General features: G+C 44.7%; 1 protein-coding gene across 2 annotated transcripts; it reads left to right on the top strand.

Moving 5' to 3' along the window:
* The first annotated feature begins 5,717 nt into the window (after nucleotides 1–5,717).
* LOC137519576 (cathelicidin-2-like) lies at nucleotides 5,718–22,684 on the top strand. Of its 2 annotated transcripts, none has more exons than XM_068238550.1 (4): nucleotides 5,718–5,764; nucleotides 11,341–11,442; nucleotides 14,358–14,429; nucleotides 22,049–22,684. In XM_068238550.1, exons 1-4 carry the CDS (start codon nucleotides 5,735–5,737, stop codon nucleotides 22,121–22,123), a joined length of 279 nt encoding a protein of 92 aa, XP_068094651.1. In that variant the 5' UTR covers nucleotides 5,718–5,734; the 3' UTR covers nucleotides 22,124–22,684. The 2 variants fall into 2 exon arrangements, with proteins under 2 accessions (XP_068094651.1, XP_068094650.1); XM_068238549.1 differs by lacking the exon at nucleotides 5,718–5,764 and adding an exon at nucleotides 7,140–7,330.
* The last annotated feature ends 1,728 nt before the right edge of the window (nucleotides 22,685–24,412 follow it).

Raw genomic sequence — 24,412 nt, 5'->3', positions numbered from 1 at the left:
TTTTATCAGGGCTGATAAGAAGCAGGCTGAACAGTGAAGAATGAAACAGAGAGCAGGGTAGGTGTTTTCTCTAATGTTCCCACTGATATATATGGTAAAATACTTTAGGGTGCTTCATCTCCACCCCCTATACTACATAATTAGGGTAAACTTTGACCCTCTACATCACAGTCAGCAGACACAGGGTAGCCAATGAGTCTACACTCCCTCCTGAAGCCCCCCCTTATAAAAGGCAGGCAGCGTCAGCCTTTTCACTCACTCGTGTGGCTGCAGTAATTAGAGAAGGGAGAGAACCTGCTGTATATACATAGGAAAAGCTTAGTTAGGCTGTTGTGTTAGGCTTGTTAGCATGCTCCTTGCTGATACTTATTACTAAAAAGAAACCATCATCCTCAACAGCTCTTTTGAGAGCTAATGTTGTTCTTGTGATCTATTTTTTGTGTGTGTGTGTCCCACAAACTCTTGTGTTGCATATACAGCCCTGTCAGTCAGTCGCAGCTGCTGGACCTTGGCCCTTTGGTAATTCCTACTGTGCCACTGCCAGGCCCAGCATATTCAGTGACTACCTGTGTGTGTGACAGCTGCACATTTGTAATACCAATCACTGCATACCTACCTGTTCAGTGCACCAACCTACGTGAGCGCACGCAGTGTTATATACCACCAGTCACTGCACCTGTTCACGGTACCTGTGTGTGTGTGACAGTTGCACATTTGTAATACTAGTCATTGCATAATTGTTCACTGTACCTGTGTGACTGCACGCTGTGTAATATACCACTCCGTGCATACCTGTTAACTGCACCTGTGTGACAGCTGCACATTGTATTGTAATACCAGTTACTGCATGCCTTTCACTGCACCTGTGTGACTGCACATTGTATTAGTCAAGTCAGTGCATACCTGAAGAAGGCACGTCCCATCAACTCCCAAGATTGTCAGGATGTGGTTGACTATTTAACACAGAACACCTCATCTTTCGCAGCCACCAGCGCTACTACAAGCACCACAAAAACCGTAATTAATTTCATCTGTAGTTATATTCATTCATAATTTTGTGTAAATGTTTGCGTAACTTTGTGCTGACTTTAGCAGTGTAATACTTACCTGCCCCGGCGCTGCAGATCTCTTCCATGCTTCACAGCTACACACAGTCTGCTGCCATTCGGCAACTCCAGATCACATGACCAATGCAAGTCACGTGTTCAAGAGCCAGAGCATGGCAGCATAGAACAAGTATCTGCCAGAAAGCACAGAGGAGACCTGTAGCGCTGGAGGCAGGTAACTATCCCAACAGTCCCTGCACTACCTTGAGTGCCGTGTCTGGGGCAGAGCAGGACATCCACCAGGCAAGCTAGGCAGTTGCCTGGGGCCTAGTATGTGTCAAGGGGCCCACCAGCCACCTTTTCTGACCTCTCTCCACTTCAGCTGACCACAAAGACCACAAGGGGGCCCCAAATCTACTACCTTGCAAAGGGCCCCATTACATCATAACATCTGGTCGGGGGCATGGTGCGGGGGGGGGGGGGTGTAATATTACTGGCGGCAAGGGCCCCATCACATCATAATCAATATCTGGTCGGGGGCATGGTGCAGGGGGGGGGGGGGGTGTAATATTACTGATACTGATATTACTGATGTTTCTGAGTTTAAAAAACATTTTTCTTTGCATTTTTAAATCAATTTTCTCAATTCTGACGGCAAGGGGGCGGCGCAGCACTTTTTTTTTTTTTTTTTAATCATGTAGCGAGCCCAGGGCTCGCTACATGATAGCCGCTGACAAGCGGCATCCCCCTACCCACTTAGATCGCCGCCGGCGATCTTTGCAAGCAGGAAATCCCGTTCAGAACGGGATTTCCTGCTGGGCTTCCCCAGTCACCATGGCAACGGGGCGGGATGACGTCACCGATGTCATGGACGTCAGAGGGAATCCCGATCCACCCCTCAGCGCTGCCTGGCACTGATTGGCCAGGCTGCGCAAGGGGTCTGGAGGGGGAGGGGCAGCGCGGCGGGTAGCGGCGAATCGGCGGCGATCGGAATATGCACGAAAGTGCTAGCTGCGTGCAGTAAAAAAAAAATTTTGAAAATCGGAGAAATCCTTCTGCGCAGGTTACCCCGAGCTGAGCTCTGGATAACCGGCAAGAAGGTTAACAAAGTAATTACGTATAGGCGATATTGTACAATAATTTATGTGAAATTTTGCATAATCTTGGTTAGCTGATTATGGTCATCACTAAACTGGTAACTTTATTTCTTCAAACGGCAACATGATAAAGGTGCCCGTTAACGGTACAATTTTTTCACCAAATGCGATCTATCGCTGCGATTTCCGATCGGCCCGGGACAAGGTCACCCAGCACCAGAGGCAGCGATTTCAAAGTGCGCCCTCTTCCCGTGTTCCATGCTCATAATCCTCCACGCTGCTTCCTTTCACCCTACACACAGATATACACAGTGCACACGCATAGTACACAGACATACAGTACACACACACCCAGTACATACACACAGTGCACAAACATACAGTATACTCACACACACACAGACATACAGTACACAGTCATACAGTATGCACAAACAGTACACAGACATACAGTATACACACACAGTACACACACACAGACATAGGGTACATAGACATACAGTATACACACAGTACACACACACAGGACATAAAGTACACAGACATACAGTATACACACAGTACATACACACACAGACATACAGTATACACACATACAGAGACATACAGTACACAGTCATACAGTATACACACACACAGAGACATACAGTACACAGTCATACAGTATACACACACACAGAGACATACAGTACACAGTCATACAGTATACACAAACAGTACACAGACATGCAGTATACACACACAGACATACAGTACACAGACATACAGTATACACACAGTACATACACACACAGACATACAGTATACACAAACAGTACACATACATACAGTATACACAAACAGTACACAGACATACAGTATACACACACACAGTACACACACAGAGACATACAGTACACAGACATACAGTATACACATATACACAGTGCACACACGCAGTACATAGACATACAGTACACACACATACAGCATACACACATATACACAGTACACACACATACAGTATACACATATACACAGTACACACACATCATACAGTATACACACACACACTCTCTCTTTCAAAACCCCAACCCACCTCCATACCTACTTCATCCCAGGCATCCACAAGACAACAGCTGGGTCCCTCTCTCCCTTCAGGCATTCAAAGGCATGACGTTTATTGCTGTCCGGTGTTCCGACGAAATAACCTACCCATCCAATGAGCCTACATTCACTATCAAACGTATACCAGGAGGGTTAAGGGAGGGGATAGTAAAGTCTATGGGATGTAGGTTAGGTCGACAGTGTAGGTTAGATTGTTGGAGCAATGTCTGAGTGCTATCAGGGGTCCCACCCCCTCCCCCGGGCAATCCAGCCACAGCTCACAAGTGCAGCAAGTCTTGTAAACAGGCAACTACTCTGCAGGAAGCCGGTGTAGTGAAAAATTTTGCTACCCATCATATTTTGCAACTTGCCATAGAGGACAGTGTATGACTGTGTAGGCGTGGCTCCTCTCTGTTAACACGCCTGTAATTTTTTGCAACCACAGATCCCATTGAGCTAGAAGGGGGATTATTCCCTCCAGGGGGGGTTATTAGTTGAGCAAGAGGGGGGGGGGGATTGTTCCCTGGGGGGGGTTATTAGTCGAGCAAGAGGGGGGTTATTAGTTGAGGAAGAGGGGGGATTGTTCCCTCCAGGGGGGGTTATTAGTTGAGCAAGAGGGGGGCTTGTTCCCTCCAGGAGGGGTTATTAGTTGAGCAAGAGGGGGGATTGTTCCATCCAGGGGGGGGGGGGTTATTAGTTGAGCAAGAGGGGAGGGTTCTGTGTGAGAATAGGGTTTGGTTGGGTTGCATTTTCTGATACAGATAGGTTAAAGTCAATGGTTAGGTTGCACTTTCTGATAGCTATACCTATAAATAAATGCAACCGGTTGCAAAATCTGATAAAGTTGCAAAAAATTTCACCACACCGGCACCACTTCCCTTAAAGGGAACCTGAAGCGAGGAGCATTATTTAAAATAAACACACGACATAGCTGCAAATGAATATTACATACTAACTTCACCGTCAGTTCCTCTCAGAAGCTCACCATTTTCTTCTTACAGTGATCCCTTTCAGTTCTGACAATATTTTGTCAGAACTGAAATATACCAGTTGCTGTCTGTTATATACCAGCAGCTGTCAGTTACAGCTGAATGTGCAAGGTAATGTCCATGCTTCCCTATGGCTCAAGTGGGTGATATTACAGTTTTAGGCCTGGTGCACGCCAGAGGAGTTTTTCTGAGCGTTTTAAATTTTTAAATCTGCTGCTAATGTTATCCTATGTGTCTGTGCACACTGGAGCAATGAGGTTTTGTAAAAAAAAAACCATAGCATTACATTGGGAAGAGCTTTTGAAACCTCTAGCGTTTGGGTGTTTTTTTTTTACAAAACCTCATTGCTCCAGTGTGCACAGACGCATAGGATAACATTAGCAGCAGATTTAAAAACTCAAAACGCTCAGAAAAACTCCTCTAGTGTGCACCAGGCCAAACAGTGTGCTGACCAGGAAGCTGTTATGGGGTAATGGGCATTTTTTAAATGGAGGACGGAGAATTCCATTGATCACAGTGGACAAATGAGATGCACGAGAGGAGAAAGAGATTGAGAAGTAGACTACACAGGAGGTAAGTATGGCCGGTGTATGGTTATTTTGACTTTTTATTTTCAGTTCAGGTTCTCTTTAAGGTGGGTACACACATCAGATAAAAGTCTTTGGAAAATGAAAGATCACAGACCAAGTTTACCCCCTTCCATGTAGTATGAGAGCCATACCTACACAGTCTATTCTATGGAGCTGCACTCCCCATCAGACAGAAATCTTTGCAAGATGCTGCACACAAAGATGCTGTAGACATTCAAAAGATCTGTATCTGCAAAAGATCTGTTCCTGCAAAAGATCCGTTCCTGCAAAATGCATTCATAGTCTATGAAGCCAGAGAGCCTCCAGTAATAGGTAGCATTCCCCAAAATAGGTAGCTTGATAACCCAAGTATAGGGAGCCAGAAGTAGCTCTCCCTCCCAAAAAAAGAAAATATTTTAAGCTGAAAATAAAAATGATACTCTCTGCTATGCTACTAGTGTTCTATTTACCATTAGTACTACGTACACTTACAATTAATTATGTCATAACTTAAAGGTGTGCTTCAAATATTTTATATACATATTTTTTAATCTTCAGTATCTTATTTTGGATGAAGTTTTGCTTGCTGCTCCCATCTCAGTAAATTACTTTTACTGTCACCTGCCAGTCATCTCTAGTTTGGAGAAGTTTCAGCTTCTTGCACAGCAGGGGTTGATGGAGCAACCGTTGGGGTAACAATTTCTTGACCAAATCACATTCTGCAAGACATCTTCTGACAAAAGAGGAAGCTGATGTCCCGGAGGATAAACACAGAAGGCAGAAGAACTCATGAAAACACACGAAAGATGGGGGGCAGCTGCTGGTGGGGTGTGCTGGTGCTCTCTGCAGTCTCATCGCAGCTGGGCCTCTGCCAGGAGGAAGTGTCTCTCACAGAGATGGTGGAGTTTTACAACCAGAGGGAAGAGGGAAAGTCTTTATTTCAAATCATGGATGACTTCCCAGCAACACTCCTGCAGGTATGGTACATCTCGGGCAGGGCCTGGCCAAGGCCCCAGTCTCTGGGCACCGACCCATTAGGCTGAATTCCGCACCTGCCGCTCCCCTCGCCACCACTCTCTGCTCTCCAGGTTTCCTAGCTGCATCTGCAGGCTTCTTCTAGCCGTGTCTAGCCTAGTCTGTGTGCCTCACTGGTAATTGCCAGTGAGTTACATGACGAGAGACACCAGCTGCAGCCATGAAGACCAGGCACTAGGTGGCTCTGAAGAGAGGATGCTGGAGATGGAACCTGGAATGGTGAGTGACACTGCTACACTCACATCAGGGGGAACAGCAGGCTACCTATACAGAGGGGGAATCTGGCTTCCTATGAGTGAAATCCAGCTATTTATACAAGGGTGATATGGCTTTCTAAACTAGAATCAAAGCCTCTGGTCCTGGAAGACATTGTCCCGAAGAGGAGAAACATGGAGACTGCTATAGCTGATGACTTTCTAGAAGACCTAGCTCATCCATGTTCTAGATGACTCACTTGAGACAAGAATGCAGATGGGTGAAGTCAGAGGGGCACAAACCTTTGAGCTGCTTAGTTCTTCTAGATAAGTGATGCAGAAAGGACAGGGGGGGGGGGGGGGGGGGGTTAGTCTACACCAGGCTCATGGTGACCTAAGTGAGGCCCGTATCAGTCATACATTGAAACAGGTAAAAAACCAGGGCTGAAGACACCCCGGTAAAAACAGCGCTTCTATAGGCGGCAATGGTAATAACTGCAATTCAATTAGCGCCTATTGGCAGTAATTTGACTTTGAGCACAATTCCTGCTATTTCTTGGCACAGTTTGCATAGTGGGTGGCCCTGGCAATTTTATCAGGGGCCTACGGGACTGAAATTGCGGCTAATAGCCACAAATCGCGCTATAAACATTGCCGCCTATGGCTGTGCTGAAAGTATCGATGGATAGGGTTAGGTGATGGGGGTAGGGTGGGAAGTCTTTAGGGTTAGACACTGGTGGAGGTTCTAAGTGTTAAGCATGGGGGGAGGTTTTGAGGTTGGGCGCCACCAGGTGGGTTTTAGGGTTGGGCACCACCAGGGGTGGATCAGTTAATTTTAGGCATGGAGAGAGAGGGATAGTGTTAGTGTCAGAATCTTATTTTGGATGAAGTTTTGCTTGCTGCTCCCATCTCCTCTTTCCTGTACTATTATTATTATTATTATTACTTTTACTGTCACCTGCCAGTCTTCTCTAGTTTGGAGAAGTTTCAGCTTCTTGCACAGCAGTGGTTGATGGAGCAACAGGTGGTGTAACAATTTCTTGACCAAATCACATTCTGCAAGACATCTTCTGACAAAAGAGGAAGCTGATGACCCAGAGGATAAACACAGAAGGCAGAAGAACTCATGAAAACACGCGAAAGATGGGGGGCAGCTGCTGGTGGGTTGTGCTGGTGCTCTCTGCAGTCTCATCGCAGCTGGGCCTCTGCCAGGAGGAAGTGTCTCTCACAGAGATGGTGGAGTTGTACAACCAGAGGGAAGAGGGAAGGTCTTTATTTCAAATCATGGATGACTTCCCAGCAACACTCCTGCAGGTATGGTACATCTCAGGCAGGGCCGAGGCATAGGCTGAAGAGTCCCCAGCCTCTGGGCACCGACCCGTCAGGGTGCATTCCTCATCTGCCCCTCCCCTCACCATCACTCTCAACTCTCCAGGTTCCCTAGCTGCATCTGCAGGCCTGTTCTTCCCAACGCCGCTTAGCGCTGTCTGTGGCTGCAACAGAGTCTGTCATTAAATAGGACCTCCAGAGTGAAAATGAAAATTTGTCAGCCTGCAACTAAAGGAAAGTTATATCTTGTCCCGCGATGCTGTCCTGAAGTCCCTGCATCACCCAACTTCTAGCGCCTGGCCCCGCCTCCTTTCTCTCCCCCTGGAGAAAAACATCAAGCTATCTACTGTCGTAAATAGCTTGGCGTTTTTCTTTGCGGAGAGAGAGAAGGCGGGGCCAGGCGCCGGACGTCAGGTGATTCAGGGACTTCAGGACGACATCGCGGGACAAGGCTTCTGGGGTAAATAAAATAACTTTCCCTTACTTGCAGGCTGACAAATTTTCATTTTCACTCTGGAGGTCCTATTTAAGTGCCTAAATCACATGATGAGTCAAGTGGACTGGAGAGGTGAGTGACACTGCTCCACTCACAGCTGGGGGGACATCAAACTACCTAAATGGGGAGGAGGGGGGAGGCGGGATCTGGCTACCTATGGGTGAATCTAGCTGGGCCAGATGGGGAAAAATGTGCAATTCACGTTTTCTCCTGCTTGAAACTTTCACACCTTGTTATAAAATGTTTATGAAACCAACATCAAGCAAGAAAATACTCAAAATAGTTTTGATAGTACTTTTCAAACTACTTTTTGGTACTTTTTTAACCACCTTAGCGGTATGGACGAGCTCAGCTCGTCCATTACCGCCAGAGGGTGCCGCTCAGGCCCTGCTGGGCCGATTTTGATAAAATAAAAAGCAGCACACGCAGCGGCACTTTGCCAGCCGCGTGTGCTGCCTGATCGCCGCCGCTCTGCGGCGATCCGCCGCGAGCAGCGGCGAAAGAGGGTCCCCCCAGCCGCCCGAGCCCTGCGCAGCCGGAACAAATAGTTCCGGCCAGCGCTTAGGGCTGGATCGGAGGCGGCTGACGTCAGGACGTCGGCTGACGTCCATGACGTCACTCCGCTCGTCGCCATGGCGACGAGGAAAGCCAAACAAGGAAGGCTGCTCATTGCAGCCTTTCTTGTTACTTCTGCTTGCCGGAGGCGATCAGAAGAACGCCTCCGGAGCGCCCTCTAGTGGGCTTTCATGCAGCCAACTTTCAGTTGGCTGCATGAAATAGTTTTTTTTTTATTTAAAAAAAAAACCCTCCCGCAGCCGCCCTGGCGATCTCAATAGAACGCCAGGGTGGTTAATTGTAAAATGCTTAAAAGTTATATTAAAGAAAATATGAAAATGATCTCCTAGGAGGTAACTCAAGAGAAAAAGTGAATTGCACATGGGCCAAGGTGTATCTGCAGGGGAGGGGGGGGGGGGGGGGATATGGCTGTCTAAACTGGGGGGGGGGGGGGGGTTGCATCTTGGAATCTGAGCTTCTGGTCCTGGAAGACCTTCTCCCAGCTCTGATCTCGGGAAAATTATTAAAGTGAACCTCCGGACTAAAAATCGACTCAGCAGCACTGAAAAGGCCTAGTGTTTCTTTAACAGTTTCACTGTAGCATCAGAACTTTGTTTCTCTTATCCAAGCCTCATTTTTAGCTGCACAGAAGAAAACTGCCCGGGCTTTTTTCCTCTGATGCTGTGCAAAGCATGATGGGATTTCTGATGATGTTGCTCTCGTTCTGCTGTTTTGGTGCAATTTTTTTTTTTTTACATTTTGAATTTGACATTTGAAGCCTAGCATGTGCAGCTGGGAGGGGTAATCAGGACACAGGACAGCTGGAACTGTGTCTCCTGCTCCCTGTCACCTCCTTTCAACCAAAAAGATGGCAGCCCCCATGACAAAGATGGCAGCCCCCATGAATCACAAACATTTGCCTGTTCTTTTAAAACAGGGTGGGTAAAAAATTATATTACCTATCTCTTCTAATTAACATAACTAATGTAACTTAATGACAGTATGTTTGTTTAGGCTGAAGTTCCCCTTTAAGTGTAAGAGGAGAAACTTGGACACTGCCATAGCTGAATACTTTCTACAAGAGCTAGCTCATCCTCTGGCTGCAACACGGTCTAGATGACTCACTTGAGACAAGAATGCAGAGGGGTCAAGTCAGAGCAGGGGCAAACCCAGGATTTTCAAGGGGGGGATTCATGAAAGGTCTCCCTCAGCCACATACAATACAGTATAATAATATGGTAGGACATCATGCTGGGTACGCATAATGCAATTTCCCATCCAACTGACAGGATCTGACAATTATTTCCTATATGTCAGATCTGCTCCCGATTGACAATGGAATCGATCAGAAGCCGTTTGGATACAGATAATAATGAGGACAGCCGACATTAGTAATGAAGGGGAAGGTGAAGCATTCACACAGCAGTCACATACCTGACTATAAGTTCCCCAGAGCTGCTCCATACTCTGTACACTTGCTGCTATCCAAAGTCAACTGTAGCAGGGAAAGAAAGGGGGCAGTGGTGTGACCTGCAGGATACCTGCAGATATTCTGGTGTCTCAACTTGTGCCTGTCCCCAGACACTGCAACGGCTCTGGTCTGAGGGGGGATTCTGGGAAGCTGCAATCCCCCCCTGTATTTGCCTATGCAGAGGGGTACAAACCCTTGAGCTGCCTAGTTGGGGTTGATGGAGGAAAAACGAGCGTGATGTCACGTGGCAGGCAGGGGAACGGCACGAACATTGGGATCGGCAGGAGATCGGCATAGCTAGGGTTGAACAGATCTGCCCGGTGGATCACTTGGGGGTCACCGGCTGCTGTACACTGATTGTCGGCTGAGACAGTCCTTATCGGCCGCCTCAGAGACTAAGGTTGGGTGTGTGCTAGAGGTGTTATTGGTTTATCTTGATCTTATGTATATTTTTTTTTATACATTTGAGACAGCTACATATGAAAAAAATAATTTGCATACGCCTTGTATGTATTCGTACAGTACATACATACTGTATTTTAAAGTGTTTCATGAAAGTGGTCCTCTACTTTGTTAAAGTAGACTTGAGATGGACACACTAAAATATTTTATACTTGCCACGTTACCCGGGGCTTCCTCCAGCCCCATGAGCACCGATGCGTCCCTCGCCGTCCTCCTGAGTGCCTCCGTTCGCCTGGTATTGGTCCTGGTAACTGGCTCAGTCGCACCAGTCTGCTCTTCTGCATATGCTCAAAAGGGTCAACTGGTGTGACTGAGCCAGATTACCGGGACTGATGTCACGCAAACAGAGGCATTTGGGGGGACGGGGAGAGGCACATTGGTTTTTATGGGACTGGAGAAAACTCCAGGTAAGTATGAAATCTTTTAGTGTGCCCATCTCAGGTACACTATGGGCTCGATTCACAAAGCGGTGATAACCCAGTTAAAGACTTTAGGCGTGATAACCATTTTTATCATGCCTAAACTCAGTTTAGGCGTGATAAGTTTAGGCATGATAAGTTTAGGCATGATAAGTTTAGATAAGTTTAGATTGCGCGCAAAGTCCCGCACGCAAAGCAGCGCCATTAAACTCTATGCAAAGTGCACCAGACTTTGCTAGCGCAAAACTTTTGATCAGCTGTGCACTGCGGTGCTAGCCCAGTTGGTACTTAAACTTATCACACCTAAAAACTTATCACACCTAAACTTATGCCTAAACAGAGTTTAGGAGTGATAAAGGGCTTTTCACCACGGTGCTAACTGTTAGCACCGCTTTGTGAATCAGGCCCTTTGTGTGCTTGGCCTCTACTGGTCAAGAACATAACTTATTTTTTTACATTCTCCATATCCTGCCCACAATTCCAGCAGGCAATCGGAAGTTCTCCATGCTGGGCAGGGCCAGTAGGTAGAGGAGACATTAGGAACCGGCTGTTGATATTTAGTATCTCCAACTGAAATCTTTCCTTCTTCCAGGAGGAAGAAAATTCTCAAACGCTAAGATTCCTAATCATGGAGACGAATTGTCCCAAATCCAAGAGGCGCCTCTCATCACAATGCGCATTTAAACTGGGCGGGGTGAGTTTTCTAAAATACTCGTCTCTCTTGACGAAATTGTTTAAAAATTATTAAGATGGTATACCCTGAACATCTCTCCAGACCAGAGATGGATTGATGTGGTGCCCCCTTGTGGCCCTTTTAGGTAATCTAAAATAATGAGGCCAGAGAAGGTGGCAGGTGGGCCCCTTGCCAGCAACTAGGCCCCAGGCACCTGCCTAGATTGCCTGGTGGATGATCCAGCTCTGCTCCAGACACATCGGTGTATTGGCCAAAATATCTCCAAGTGCAAATGAATGATGTAGGCAGTGATGTAGAGAAACCTCCACTTTTAGATATCAATCAATGAGATGCTACTAATTGTGAGCTGAGGCAAATCCTATGTTAATTTGATGCAAATCTGAGCAGTTTGAAGTTGCACCAAATACATTAGATCAGTGATCTACAAACTTGGCTCTCCAGCTGTTAAGGAACTACAAGTCCCACAATGCATTTGCCTTTATGAATCATGACTGTGGCTGTCAGACTCCTGCAATGCATTGTGGGACTTGTAGTTCCTTAACAGCCGGAGAGCCAAGTTTGTAGATCACTGCAGTAGATGATCCTTTTGATTGGCCCAAATTCAAATTGCATAAAATTAACATAAAATTAACATCCACTTCGAATTAAGAGCATCTAATTCCCTGTTATACCATCATCAGAATTCAGAGTCAGAAGTACAAGGAAACCCACTTTTACATGAAATATCCTGGTTTCAGCATCAGAAACATCTCCTATAGCTATAGATTGCTGTATATTTAGGGGCGTAACAAAAGACCCTACAAGAGATGCAGCGCAGGGATGTCCACAAGCAGCAGGGGGCCCTGTGGGGGGAGAAGTTTCTTTTCCCTGTCCTTAGAGACTGACAACTAAGGACACAGAAAAAAAATGTTCTGCTCTCTGCACAATTGTTCTAATGACTGCATCTGCTCAGCCACTGATAAGGAATCATACAAAGTTTTGCAGACAAAGATTTGTAGACAATCCCTATTCAGTGTTCAGCAGGCTATTGTGTACAGCACTGCTCTGCCCCCAGCCTTTCTATCTGCTCGACAAGTGCTGTGTACTGTAGTGATGCTTGAGGTTAGGGGGTGCCCCATCCAAAGTTTTGCAGGGGGCCCCAGTCATTTCTAGTTACGCCCGTGTATATTCTTATGCAGTTATTGGCTTCCCCCTAAATTGGCCCTAGCCTGGACTATGATGGAGGTATTACTATGCAGGAATTAGATTGTGAGCTCCTCTGAGGGATAGTTCAGTGACAAGACTATATACTCTGTACAGCGCTGCAGACGATGTCGGCACCATATAAATAATAATAATTTAGCTCTGCCCTCCCACTGAGGCTTAGCCTAGGCTGTTATTTATGCGGACTTCTCAGCCCCAAAGCATTCTGGGAGGCCAGGTATCAGTTGCACTGTCTTCAGAGCTCTCAATAAACAAACATTTTATAAGGTAACATACATGAGGGTGCTTCGTCTCTGGTTCTCTTAAACCACTTCAGGACAAGAGAAATTTTCACATATCAGCACTGCTCTCATTCATTTGCCAATAACTTTACTACTACTTATCACACCTAAATGATCTATATATTGTTGTTTTCTGGACAAATTAGGCTTTTAGTGAGTGATATTTTTGTTTAGTAATTACCTTATTTTCTATTTTAAAGGGAAAGAAATGGAAAAACACACTATTTCTCAATTTACATCCATTATAATGGATACATTTTATTTGCTTATCCATCCTGGTTATTACACTGTTTTTAGATTATGTTCCTAGTACAATGTATGGTGACAATATTGTATTTGGAAATAAAGGTGTATTTTTTCTGCCTTGTATTTTTTGCTTTCTCATTGTACACTATCGATGATGGAATACAAAGACTTTATTTGCAAAAAATAACAGTAACATACCCTCATGGCATACATATTTAAAAAGCCAAGGTAACAGTATATTTATTTTCATTTATATTCCGTCACTTTGTTTACATTTTAAAAGTCTTGGTTTTGGTACCGAATAGTCGAAAATGTTATTGCTTTTAATTCAGTTTGTTACTAAAAAGAATACACAAGATACAGCCCTTAACGTGTATACTTGTCCAGTTAGGCTTAAAGGGGCACTACAGTGAAAAACTGTAAAATTAAAAATATGTGCAAACATATACAAATAAGAAGTACATTTTTCCAGAGTAAAATGAGCCATACATTACTTTTCTCCTACGTTGCTGTCACTTACAGTAGGTAGTAGAAATATGACAGAAGTGACAGGTTTTGGACTAGTCCATCTCTCCATAGGGGATTCTCAGCAAGGCTTTTATTATTTATAAAGATATTCCTGAAAAAGGATTTAAAAGATGATGCTGGCCAGCTTCCCTGCTCCTTACACAGTTTTTTAGCAGTTGGACAGAGCAACTGCCATTCACTAAGTGCTTTTGAAAATAAATAAATCCCTGATGATCCCCTATAAAGAGTTGGACTAGTCCAAAACCTGTCACTTCTGTCAGATTTCTACTACCTACTGTAAGTGACAGCAACATAGGAGAAAAGTAATTTATGGCTCATTTTACTCTGGAAAAAATGTCCTTCATATTTGTATATGTTTGCACATACTTTAAATTTTACAGTTTTGCCCCTTTAAGCGGTTAAAAGGAAATAAATGTGGCAGCCTCCATATCACTCTCACCTCAGGTTCACTTTAAGAGGAAAATTTGTGTTTTATTATTTATGTCCTGTTGAAGTGACAAACCCAAAGGCTGGCCTTGTCTAGAAAGTCTCCTATTTAGTCAGTAAAACCTGCCAAATCTCTACAAGTGTGCTCTTTCTATGTTTAATTTATGCAGCGATTAGAGGGGAGGATGGATTTAGCTGTTAAACTACTGGAACTGTACTTCTTTTCTTCAGGAAATTAGAGTTTGTGACGTAGATGTGGCCGAGCTCAACATGGAAAAGATACAATGCCAAAGTCTAACCAAGGTAAGATATAATAATGGAGAAGGACAGGGCACTGTATGTAGGGCCTGATGTACAAATCTCCAGGCAGCGCACTGCAATCTAATGCATGGAGAGCAGTGTGTGTGTTGCGCTAACTGCATCACCGAGGTAATGTACGGGCATGATAGCAGATATACTTGCCTAAGGAGATGGAAGCCTCTGGATCCTAATGAGGCTTCCCTCACTGGCCTCTGCTGCTCGCAGGGACCCTCCAGCTGATCGGTCCGCAATCCTCTTCTGGCAGATTGGCTGATTTTTCTGATCAATTTTCATGTATATTAAATGGTGAAGAATAGATAGCAGATTCTAGATCTATCAGGGGCGTCTCCAGGAAATTTTTTTTAGGGGGTGCTATGCAGGTGCTGGATCTTTTCTAGGGGTAACTGTGAACTTGCAGCGCTGAAAAAAACAGGGGAGTGTCTATGCACTGGAAAGTGCGTGTGTATAGGTAATAAAGTTGCCCCAGTATAGGTAGTATAGTTCCCCAGTATAAGTAGTATAGTTGCCCCAGTATAGGTAGTACAGCTGCCCCAGTGTAGGTAGTATGTATAGCTGCCCCAGTGTAGGTAGTATGTATAGCTGCCCCAGTGTAGGTAGTATGTACAGCTGCCCCAGTGTAGGTAGTTTGTATAGCTGCCCCAGTGTAGGTGGTATGTATAGCTGCCCCAGTGTAGGTAGTATGTATAGCTGCCCCAGTGTAGGTAGTATGCATAGCTGCCCCAGTGTAGGTAGTATGCATAGTTGCCCCAGTATAGGTATTATGTAGAGCTGCCCCAGTGTAGGTAGTATGTAGAGCTGCCCCAGTGTAGGTAGTATGTATAGAGTGTAGTATGTAGAGCTGCCCCAGCCTGCTCCGCAGCCGCCACTTGTGTATCCTTCTGAGCTGGCGGCCGCTACCTGTATGCCTGTTCCCGCCTCCTCTCCTGCGTGACAGGCGTTTTCTGTGCTTCCCCCTGCCTCCTCACCCTCTGTAGTGCTACAAGAAAATGGCCACCGAAGTCCACATTTGTGGACATCGACGGCCATTTTCTTGCAGCACTACAGATGGAGAAGGGAGAGAGAGCGGGGCGTCGAGTGGCTGCCGCTGCGGGTGCTCAGGGGGTGCTTTGAATATTTTTGGGGTTGCTACAGCACCCCCCGGCACCATCCCATGAGGTCTATAGACCTAAACCAGTGATGGCTAAACTTGGCACTCCAGCTGTGGTGGAACTACAAGTCCCATGAGGCATTGCAATACTCTGACAGCTTTAAGCATAATTTGGGGAGGCAGAGGCATGATGGGATTTGTAGTTTTGTCACAGCTGGAGTGCCAAGGTTAGCCATCACTGACCTATTTTTTTTCACAGTTTTCAATCTTAAAGGACAACTATCGATAAACAATTTTTTTTCATTTTTTTTTAAATACTCTGTATTTTTCACATTGCCACTAGTGACAGGGGCACTGTACGTATTTATTACCCCAGTTCGCTCTGCCTGCTTTAAAGGAGTCAGATTTCTTTATAGGAGGATCGATTTAAATCAAGTGAAGCCACAAAATAGCAATCTATTTCCAAAATTTTAGTTTCACACTTTATTATATTCACAAAAAATTATTTTTCTTCTTCAAAAAGGTAGAAAATTTTGTAAAACAGCAGAAGAATTTGTGGTACAGACATATAAAAAGCATACAAAAAGCAGACATAGGGAAACCCAGTGTGTTGCAGCTGAGTTTTCCCTATGTCAGCCATCAGTCAGGTGCCGGGTTGTGTCTGGTTGGAACAGACACAAATTGGAACTCTTTACTAATCAAATTCATTTTTGGTCTTTTATGACTGTACATATTCTCTGGTCAAGATAATTCTCTATGCTTTGTAAAGGCCTGACGAAGGGTCAATAACCCGAAACGGACTAGTGCCGTCGCCTGAACTAAAATTACCTTTTTTCATCTTACAAAGCGCACTATGATCTGCTTTTTGTATTGCTGTTTATATGTCTGTACCACAAATTCTTCTGCTGTTTTACAAAATTTTCTACCTTTTTGAAGAAGAAAAATAATTTTTTGTGAATATAATAACATTTTGGAAACAGATCGCTATTTTGTGGCTTCACTTGATTTAAATCAATCCTCCTATAAAGAAACCTGGTACTATTTGAGCATAGTGGTGTGCTCAAGTGTGGATCGTTACACTAACAAAGAGTTCCTTTTCTGTTACCTGGGACTCATTCCCAACCATATTGAAACATATGCTTTAAAGGAGGCATCAGGGAAAAATTAAAGAATCAGCCTTACTCTCCTGGGGCTTTCTCCAGCCCCTCGCAGCCGACAGTCCCACGCTGACCGCTCCGCTCTCTGCCGCCGTCCCCAGGTGAGTAAGGCTGATTTTTTTTTATTTTTCCCCGATGACTCCTTTAATGTCATCCTTCACTCCTAAAGGTGCGTAACTACACACATGCGACTATAGTCGTTTGAAACAATCGTTCCCCGATCCTTTCAAACGACGATCGTTTAAAAAAAAGCAGCCAACGAGCATGTAGTCTAAAGACGGACGAGCTAGATCGTTCAAAACGAATGATCTAGCTTGGCGGATTTTTCCCAACGACGATCGTTTGCAAAAGTAGTACATCGTTGGAAACGATCGTTCGTACTAGGCTTGACATGCGCATTTCACTATTTCTCCATGGAACTTTTCATTTTTATGCGCAGGCGCAGTAGTTACTTTTACGTGATGTAACGTTTGTTGTAACGATCAGATCGTTACACACCTTTTAAAACTGACTTTACTTAGGTCGTCCTTTCATCAATTAAAAGTTCGTTCGTCGTTGACAACTAACGATCGTTGTCGCATGTGTGTACGTAGCTTAACACAGCTCACAAATACTTCACAGTGTTCTCCTCACAGCATGCACAGAGGCTGAGGAGGCAGGCTGATCACAGCAGGTAACAGGTAGCTAGTAGGGATGATCAATGAGATGCAAATTTTTCCAAAATTATGCACATTTTTATGCAAATATATGCAGTTTGAAAACGGAGAAATCAATTTAAACCTTGGTGGGACTTGATTGGTCCATTTTAAGGGCTCATTTCCACTATTGCGGTGCGGAATCGCCTGGATTCCACCGCTGATGAAATCACATGCTGATGCGATTCCAAATGCGTTTTTTGCCGCGAATTCGCATAGGTGAGGGTATATGCGATTTTAACCATGTCACTGCCTGTGAGAATTTACATTGGTACCTATGCAAATTCGCGGCAAAAAACGCATGGGAAACCGCATGCGATTTCCCTATTAAATACATTGCATGCGATTCGCATGCATTCCACTCGCAGGCGAATTCTGCGGCTCTTTTGTGTGTTTTTTCACCGCTGAAAAAAACGCACCTCAACAACGCTACAGTGGAAACAGGCCCATCCACTTGCATTACATGTGCGAATCCGCATGCGTTGGACGCACGCGGATTCGCGATAGTGGAAACGAGCCCTCAAGCTACATATATTTGCATAAAAAATGTGCATACATTTGCATCAACTCAGAACAATTTGCATATCTGTGATCATCCATAGTAGCTAGATGTGCTGTAATAATGATGGAATATTACTAGCAGTGAGGGTCCATTCACACTAGGAGCACTTTGCTGAACGTTTTGTGATTGATTAGCGTTTTTTAAAATCGCTCCCATTCACTTTCATTTAAATCATGGTAAAATTGTGGAAAAATCGCCACAATTTTGCAATTGCATATGCGAAAATTGCGGCGATTTTTCTGCAATTTTAATGAAAGTGAATGGGAGCAATTTTAAAAACCGCTAATCAATCGCAAAACGCTCACGCTTCTAGTGTGAATGAGCCCTAAGGGAGATTTCAGTCAGGAAGACATGTATTATGCTAGGTACACACAATACAATGTTCTGGTAGATTTACCTGCCAGATCGATTTTTTCCAACATGTCCGATCTGAATCTCGATCAATTTTCCGATCGATTTTCTGATTGATTTCTGTTCACCTTTATGGAAATTGATCTGAAAATTGATTGGTAAATTGGTAAATCTGCCAGAAAATTGTATCGTGTGCACCTAGCATAACACCATTCCCGACTGGCTGCTTGTGATGATTCATGAAGGAATGAAGGGACAGCACGGATCCGGAGACTTGCGCTGGCAGAACAGGTAATGTATTGCTGCTGGTGGGGGGGGGGGGGGGATGGATTGTGAATCCATTTCATGCGGAAATCGAATCAAAATCTGTGTGCAGTGTATGCGCAGCCATTAGATCCCTCTGTGATCAGATTCGATCAAAGAGATCTATTTGTTGATTGATCCGGTGGCAATCGACCAGTGTACTGCAGCCTTAAAGGATACCCCAAGTGACGTGATGAGGTAGACATGTGTATGTACAGTGCCTAGCACACAAATAACTATGCTGAGTTCCTTTTTTTCTTTCTTTGTCTGAAAGAGTTAAATATCATTTATGTAAGTGGCTGACTCAGTCCTGACTCAGACAGGAAGCGACTACAGTGTGACCCTCACTGATAAGAAATTCCAACTATAAAACACTTTCCTGGCAGAAAATGGCTTCTGAGAATTTCTTATCGGTGAGGGTCACACTGTAGTCGCTTCCTGTCTGAGTCAGGACTGAGTATAGTATAGTTTGGATTTGTTCCTTTTAGATAGGAAAGGAAAAAAACCTCTTAATCCTTTTCTGGAGTCATCCACTTGACCCACCAAAACACTTTTTATATATAGAAAGGACCGAAAAGAGTTCATGCAAAGTCTTTGTAGGAGAAAAATTATCAAAAATACTTTGACACAAATTCATAAAAAATCCAGGAATACTCTCAATAAAAGGGCTCCTTGTACGTATATAAAATCTTCCAAAACAGGAATATAACAACTTAGTGCAATACAGAACAGGCAACGACACGCTCGTTTCGGGCACAAAGCCCTTCGTCAGGCCCAATGCACAAAGCACTATCTATTAGTCCTGAGAAGAGTGTATGACAGGAGCATCACGAAACAAGAGAGGACATCTGAGGCAACCAGATGTACATGACACGATCCTGAAGGCTGGTAGAGGAGCAGCTGCTAGATCAGGAGCACTCCTGGTTGCCTCAGATGTCCTCTCTTGTTTCGTGATGCTCCTGTCATACACTCTTCTCAGGACTAATAGATAGTGCTTTGTGCATTGGGCCTGACGAAGGGCTTTGTGCCCGAAACGAGCGTGTCGTTGCCACTTACATACCTGATATTTAACTCTTTCAGTCAGAGAAAGCAAAAAAGGAACACAGGATAGTTGAGTGTGCTAGGCACTGCATACCCATGTCAATCTCATCATGACACGTGCCACCTCAGGTATCCTTTAATGCCTTTCTGAACAGTCAGATAAGTGAAGAAAATAAACACACACATTTCTGCTAATTTAACCCCTCAATCACCACCTGAATAGTGTTAGGTACACATGAGGCTTTCTGGCAGATTTCCTGCCCGATTAGATCCAACCTGTCCGATCTGATTTTGATCGATTTCCTCTTGAAGTGAACAGAAAATTGATCAGAAAATCAATCAAATCAGATTGGACAGAGGCGCTGAGCTTTACACCAGATCTATCTGAGTTTTATGCTCCATCTCAATTGCCTGATGAAGTGGGATATGCCAGCGAAACGCGTTGCACTTGCACTTTGTGGATTATGTAAATAAATTGTTGTTACTTTTGAATATACACAACACTCATATGTGTCTGCTTGGAGGAGGCAAGTCCACCTCTGCCTCCTCTCATTTTAACTGTTTTAGAATATTTTATCCTTTTGGAGCCTCTGTCTGCTTATACAGATTGGATATAATCGATCGGGCAGGAAATCTGCCAGAAAATCTCATTGTGTGTACCTAGCATAAGATTCTTTCAGCTGGGTGATTACTAGACTATACACTGAGGAGTTGATAGCAACCCTCCTGTGCAGAAACATGGTCTGTCCTGCAGAATCGACACAGAGGAAGAGCTGTGTGAGGAAAGGGACTGCTCCTAGTACTTGTCCTAATGTGAGTAAACGTTATGAGAATATCAGAAAAACATAGTCATTCTTAAATTGAAGAGAAATATAAAAAATGTGTGTACACGCCATTGTATCCAATCTTAACTGGCTAATTTTACTACCTCCATGTACCTACACAGCATTCAAAATCTGTTGGACTTCATGCTACATGGAGTTGGCAAAATTGGCCAGGTAAGATGGGACATCAGGCATGGATTAGGTACTTCTAAAAGCTTTGTTCCAATCTAAAATTGATATCACTGACGGCAGTGTTTTTAGATTTTTTTGAGCATTTTTCCCCCTCCCGGCGCTCCACTGCGCGCTACGATTTTGGGGGAAAGCGCTTTTGTAATTGCTTTTGCAGAGCGATTCCATTTTGCCAGGAAGTGAACTCTTTGAAAGAATAAATACAATGTATTTCTTAAAAACGTGAACGCAATCACTGCATAAGGAGTTTTTGTGAGCGTTTAACGCTCTTCCTATACCTTCCATTAGAGCAAAATCGCCCCAAAAATGGCACAGGCAAAGCGGCCTAAACGCACTGATATGAACCTTGTCATGCACAGTACTGTCACGCTGGCTGGCGTGATGACGACTGACGTCATCTTTCCGGAAGAGGGAGCCCGACACTCGGTCCCGGTGTCGCCGGGAGCCATTTCTGAGCAGGGCTTGGGAGAGGAGCCAGAAGGACGCCGAGGGACCTCTCGACCTACGGTGGGCTGGAGAAAGCCCCAGGTAAGTTCAGATTGTTTATTTACTGCTCGGAGTCCCTTTAGCATTGAGACTGAATCGCATCAGAAATCAGCAAAAATACTGCAGGACCCAAGTTTGCGTTTGGGGAAAAAACGAATCGCTGTGGTGTGCACCATCCCATTCAAATACATTAGCCAAGTGCTTTTCAAATGTAATGTAATATGTACGAACAGAGGCGCCAAGCAGAGTAAAACAATGTTCTAAAAATGATAAAAAGAGGGAAGTCGAGGTGGACTTACCTCCCTCTGGTAGTGGACATATACTCAAATGCAGAGTAAAAAATATACAATTTATTCACAGCTCCATAAAATAGCAACACGTTTCACGGTCAACAGTCCCGCTTCATCAGGCAGTACAGGAGCATATAAAACCGGTTCAGGTCCATAAAGCGTGTGAGCACCTTTTATCATTTGTTTTTACTCTGCTTGGCGTCTCTGTTCGTACATATTACAGCACGATTAAGTCCACCCCTGGTGAAAGGGTTCTTTCCCCATTTTCCTATCTACAGAGAGCTACTGTTATACCTGAGTGGGGTCAGGTACTAATACTCCCCACCTGCCTAAGTGGTTACCTGATGGTAACCCACCTTTGTGAGTATAAGAACCTTTGACATTACATTATATATTGAGCTTACCAGACAATATTGCACTATTGGGCTCTTAGTGTCCTCTGTTTTGTTTTTACAAGCACTTTTCAAAGCACAATCATTTTTTAAAAATGCTCAGAACCGCTCTTGGAGTGCACCATCCCTACAAGAGAGTGTTTTCTGATAGAGTTCCCTAATGTGAATCTTATATTACATATCTGGGTGGTTGATATTCAGCTGGGAATGGTTTTCTGTTTCAGGTTCTGAGAAGAAACCGGCCTCCTCCAGGCAGACCAGGTGGCGGCAGTGTGATTGGAGTTGCTAAAGAGGAGTAAAAAGAGGGACGCCTCTGCCCAGTAACAGATGTGGGGCTACCGGACTGCACTGGAATATTTCTCCTTCCAAAATGATGCTTCTGCTTGCAAACTAATGCTGACCACTAGGAAGGGTCAACAAGATGCAAAAAAATGAGTGGATGTAAGACTGTGCAAATGTTGTATGCAAATTTGTGCAGCCTGGAAGTAAACCAATAGAATCCCACCAATAATGCAAATTGCATGCAGCCAGGAATGATCGTGACGGTTTTGTTACTGTGTAAGGATCGTGCACTAGTGATCCTGCTCTTGCCAGCTGGCTCCCTGCTGTGTCCGTGTCACCCATCCCCTGCAACATGGTGTGCAGCGTGCTCTGCTCAAGACTACTAGTGTTTCCTGGCTTGTGGAGCGGAGTGTCAGTGGGCAATCTGTGTCTCATCTCTATGACGCCATCTAGTGGTGTCTTGAGACAGCTGTATCATCCTTGGGGCACATCTGGCTATGGGGAGGAGGGCTGACTTGTACTGGGGCCACATCTGGAGGGGGCTGTTCTGGGGAGTAGGCTTATAAGCGAGTCAGGCAGTTTTTCCTGGTTTCTGAGGTAAAGTTGGCATCTCTGTTTATACGTGAGTCGGCTTATATGCGAGTATATAGAAATAAAAGTGTATTTTTTCCATCTTGTGTTTCTTTATAATTTATCAATATTAAAATATATATATATAAAAAAAGCTGAGTCTAAGGTAACTATTTATGATTTCTTTAAATTAATGCTATCTTTTTTTTTTACACGTGTATTGGGGAAATTCCCCCTTTGCTTGTAGTACAAGCAAAGGGGGAAATAAGGGGTTAAAATTAATCAATTTGTTTATTTTATTTTGACATAAGTATGTGTATGTATTTAATTTTTGGGCAACTCAATGTCCCCACACTATCCTGTGGAGTATAAAACTGTTTTACTTTCATTGATGCCGGATGATCAATCACTAAACTGCAAGATCCGTGTAGCCCCTGGTGCTGCAGTGAAGTCCACAGGGGCGTAGATACACAGTACAGCGGTGCTGAAAAGCTTAAACAATACCAGTTGCCTGGCAGTCCTGCTGATCTCTGGCTGCAGTCGGAGCTGAATCGCACACCTGAAACAAGCATGCAGCTAATCCAGTCAGAGCACCTGATCTACATGCTTGTTCAGGGGCTGTGGCTAAACATATTAGCGGCAGAGGATAAGCAAGACAGCCAGGTAATGTGTATTGTTTAAAAATAAATACGGCATCCTCCATAACCCACTCCCTTCAGAGGTGTTTTAAAGTGTTTTCCAAGGACAGTCCTGCTTGAGCCAGTGCCAGAGATTTAATGCTTCTACTTACTCAGCTCTCTTGGGCTAAACTAAAGGCTGACAAGTACATCACCATGTAGAGCTTTAAAGGAATACTGTAGGGGGTCGGCGGAAAATGAGTTGAACTTACCCGGGGCTTCTAATGGTCCCCATGGACACAGCAACGCAGGCGCAGTGATTTTCAGACTTTAAAGTCTGAAATTCCAGAAGTGAACCGGAGGCGGGGCCGGAGCATCGGTGAGTGGCTGCGCCAACACAGGATTCCTGCTGGGGACCATTAGAAGCCCCGGGTAAGCTCAACTCATTTTCCCCCCGACCCCCCTACAGTATTCCTTTAACCTCCCCTGTCAGGGCAGTTCCTAGACTTTTTGTCACCCCCTCCTTATAAATAACCCCATTCCCACACACGTACACATAGGCTATCATTCATAAAGCATTTCCGCATGCGGAAATGCTAAAAACAGCTGACTTTACCGACCACTCGGCAAAGTCAGCATTCATAAAGGCTCTTTCCGCATGAAAAAATGACACTAACGAGCAGAGTGATAAATCACCGCCTTGTGCGGTGATTATCGGAACAAATGTAGCAAAATGTTCATTCATGAAGAACACCGCAAGCGGTGTCAGGTCGGGAAGTCCCGCTCCCTCTGATGTGGCGATACCAATGCAAGTGAATGGAGACACACAGACCTCCCAGGCAGCTGCAGCAGAGCGGAACACGGAGAAATGTATCAACTCTGCAGCTTCCGTGTCTCCACCTGCCTACCGCCTGCCTATCGCCAGCCTAGTTCGGGGAATCTCCGCAGTGCTACCGCACATGGATACTTTTCTGTGAATGCCCACCCAGAAGTCTAAAATACCGCCAGCGGTGTTTTCCCGCACTGATTCCCCTTACCGACAGCCTCTTTATGAATGATAGCCATAGAATTTAAACCATGTGCTGTATAAGGTGGATGTATAATACAGCGAGTTCCCGA

This window comes from Hyperolius riggenbachi, chromosome 5, assembly GCF_040937935.1.
Source record: "Hyperolius riggenbachi isolate aHypRig1 chromosome 5, aHypRig1.pri, whole genome shotgun sequence".
Taxonomy (NCBI): domain Eukaryota; kingdom Metazoa; phylum Chordata; class Amphibia; order Anura; family Hyperoliidae; genus Hyperolius; species Hyperolius riggenbachi.
The sequence above is the reverse complement of the archived record's forward strand: the minus strand, read 5'-3'. Positions and strand labels throughout refer to the sequence as shown.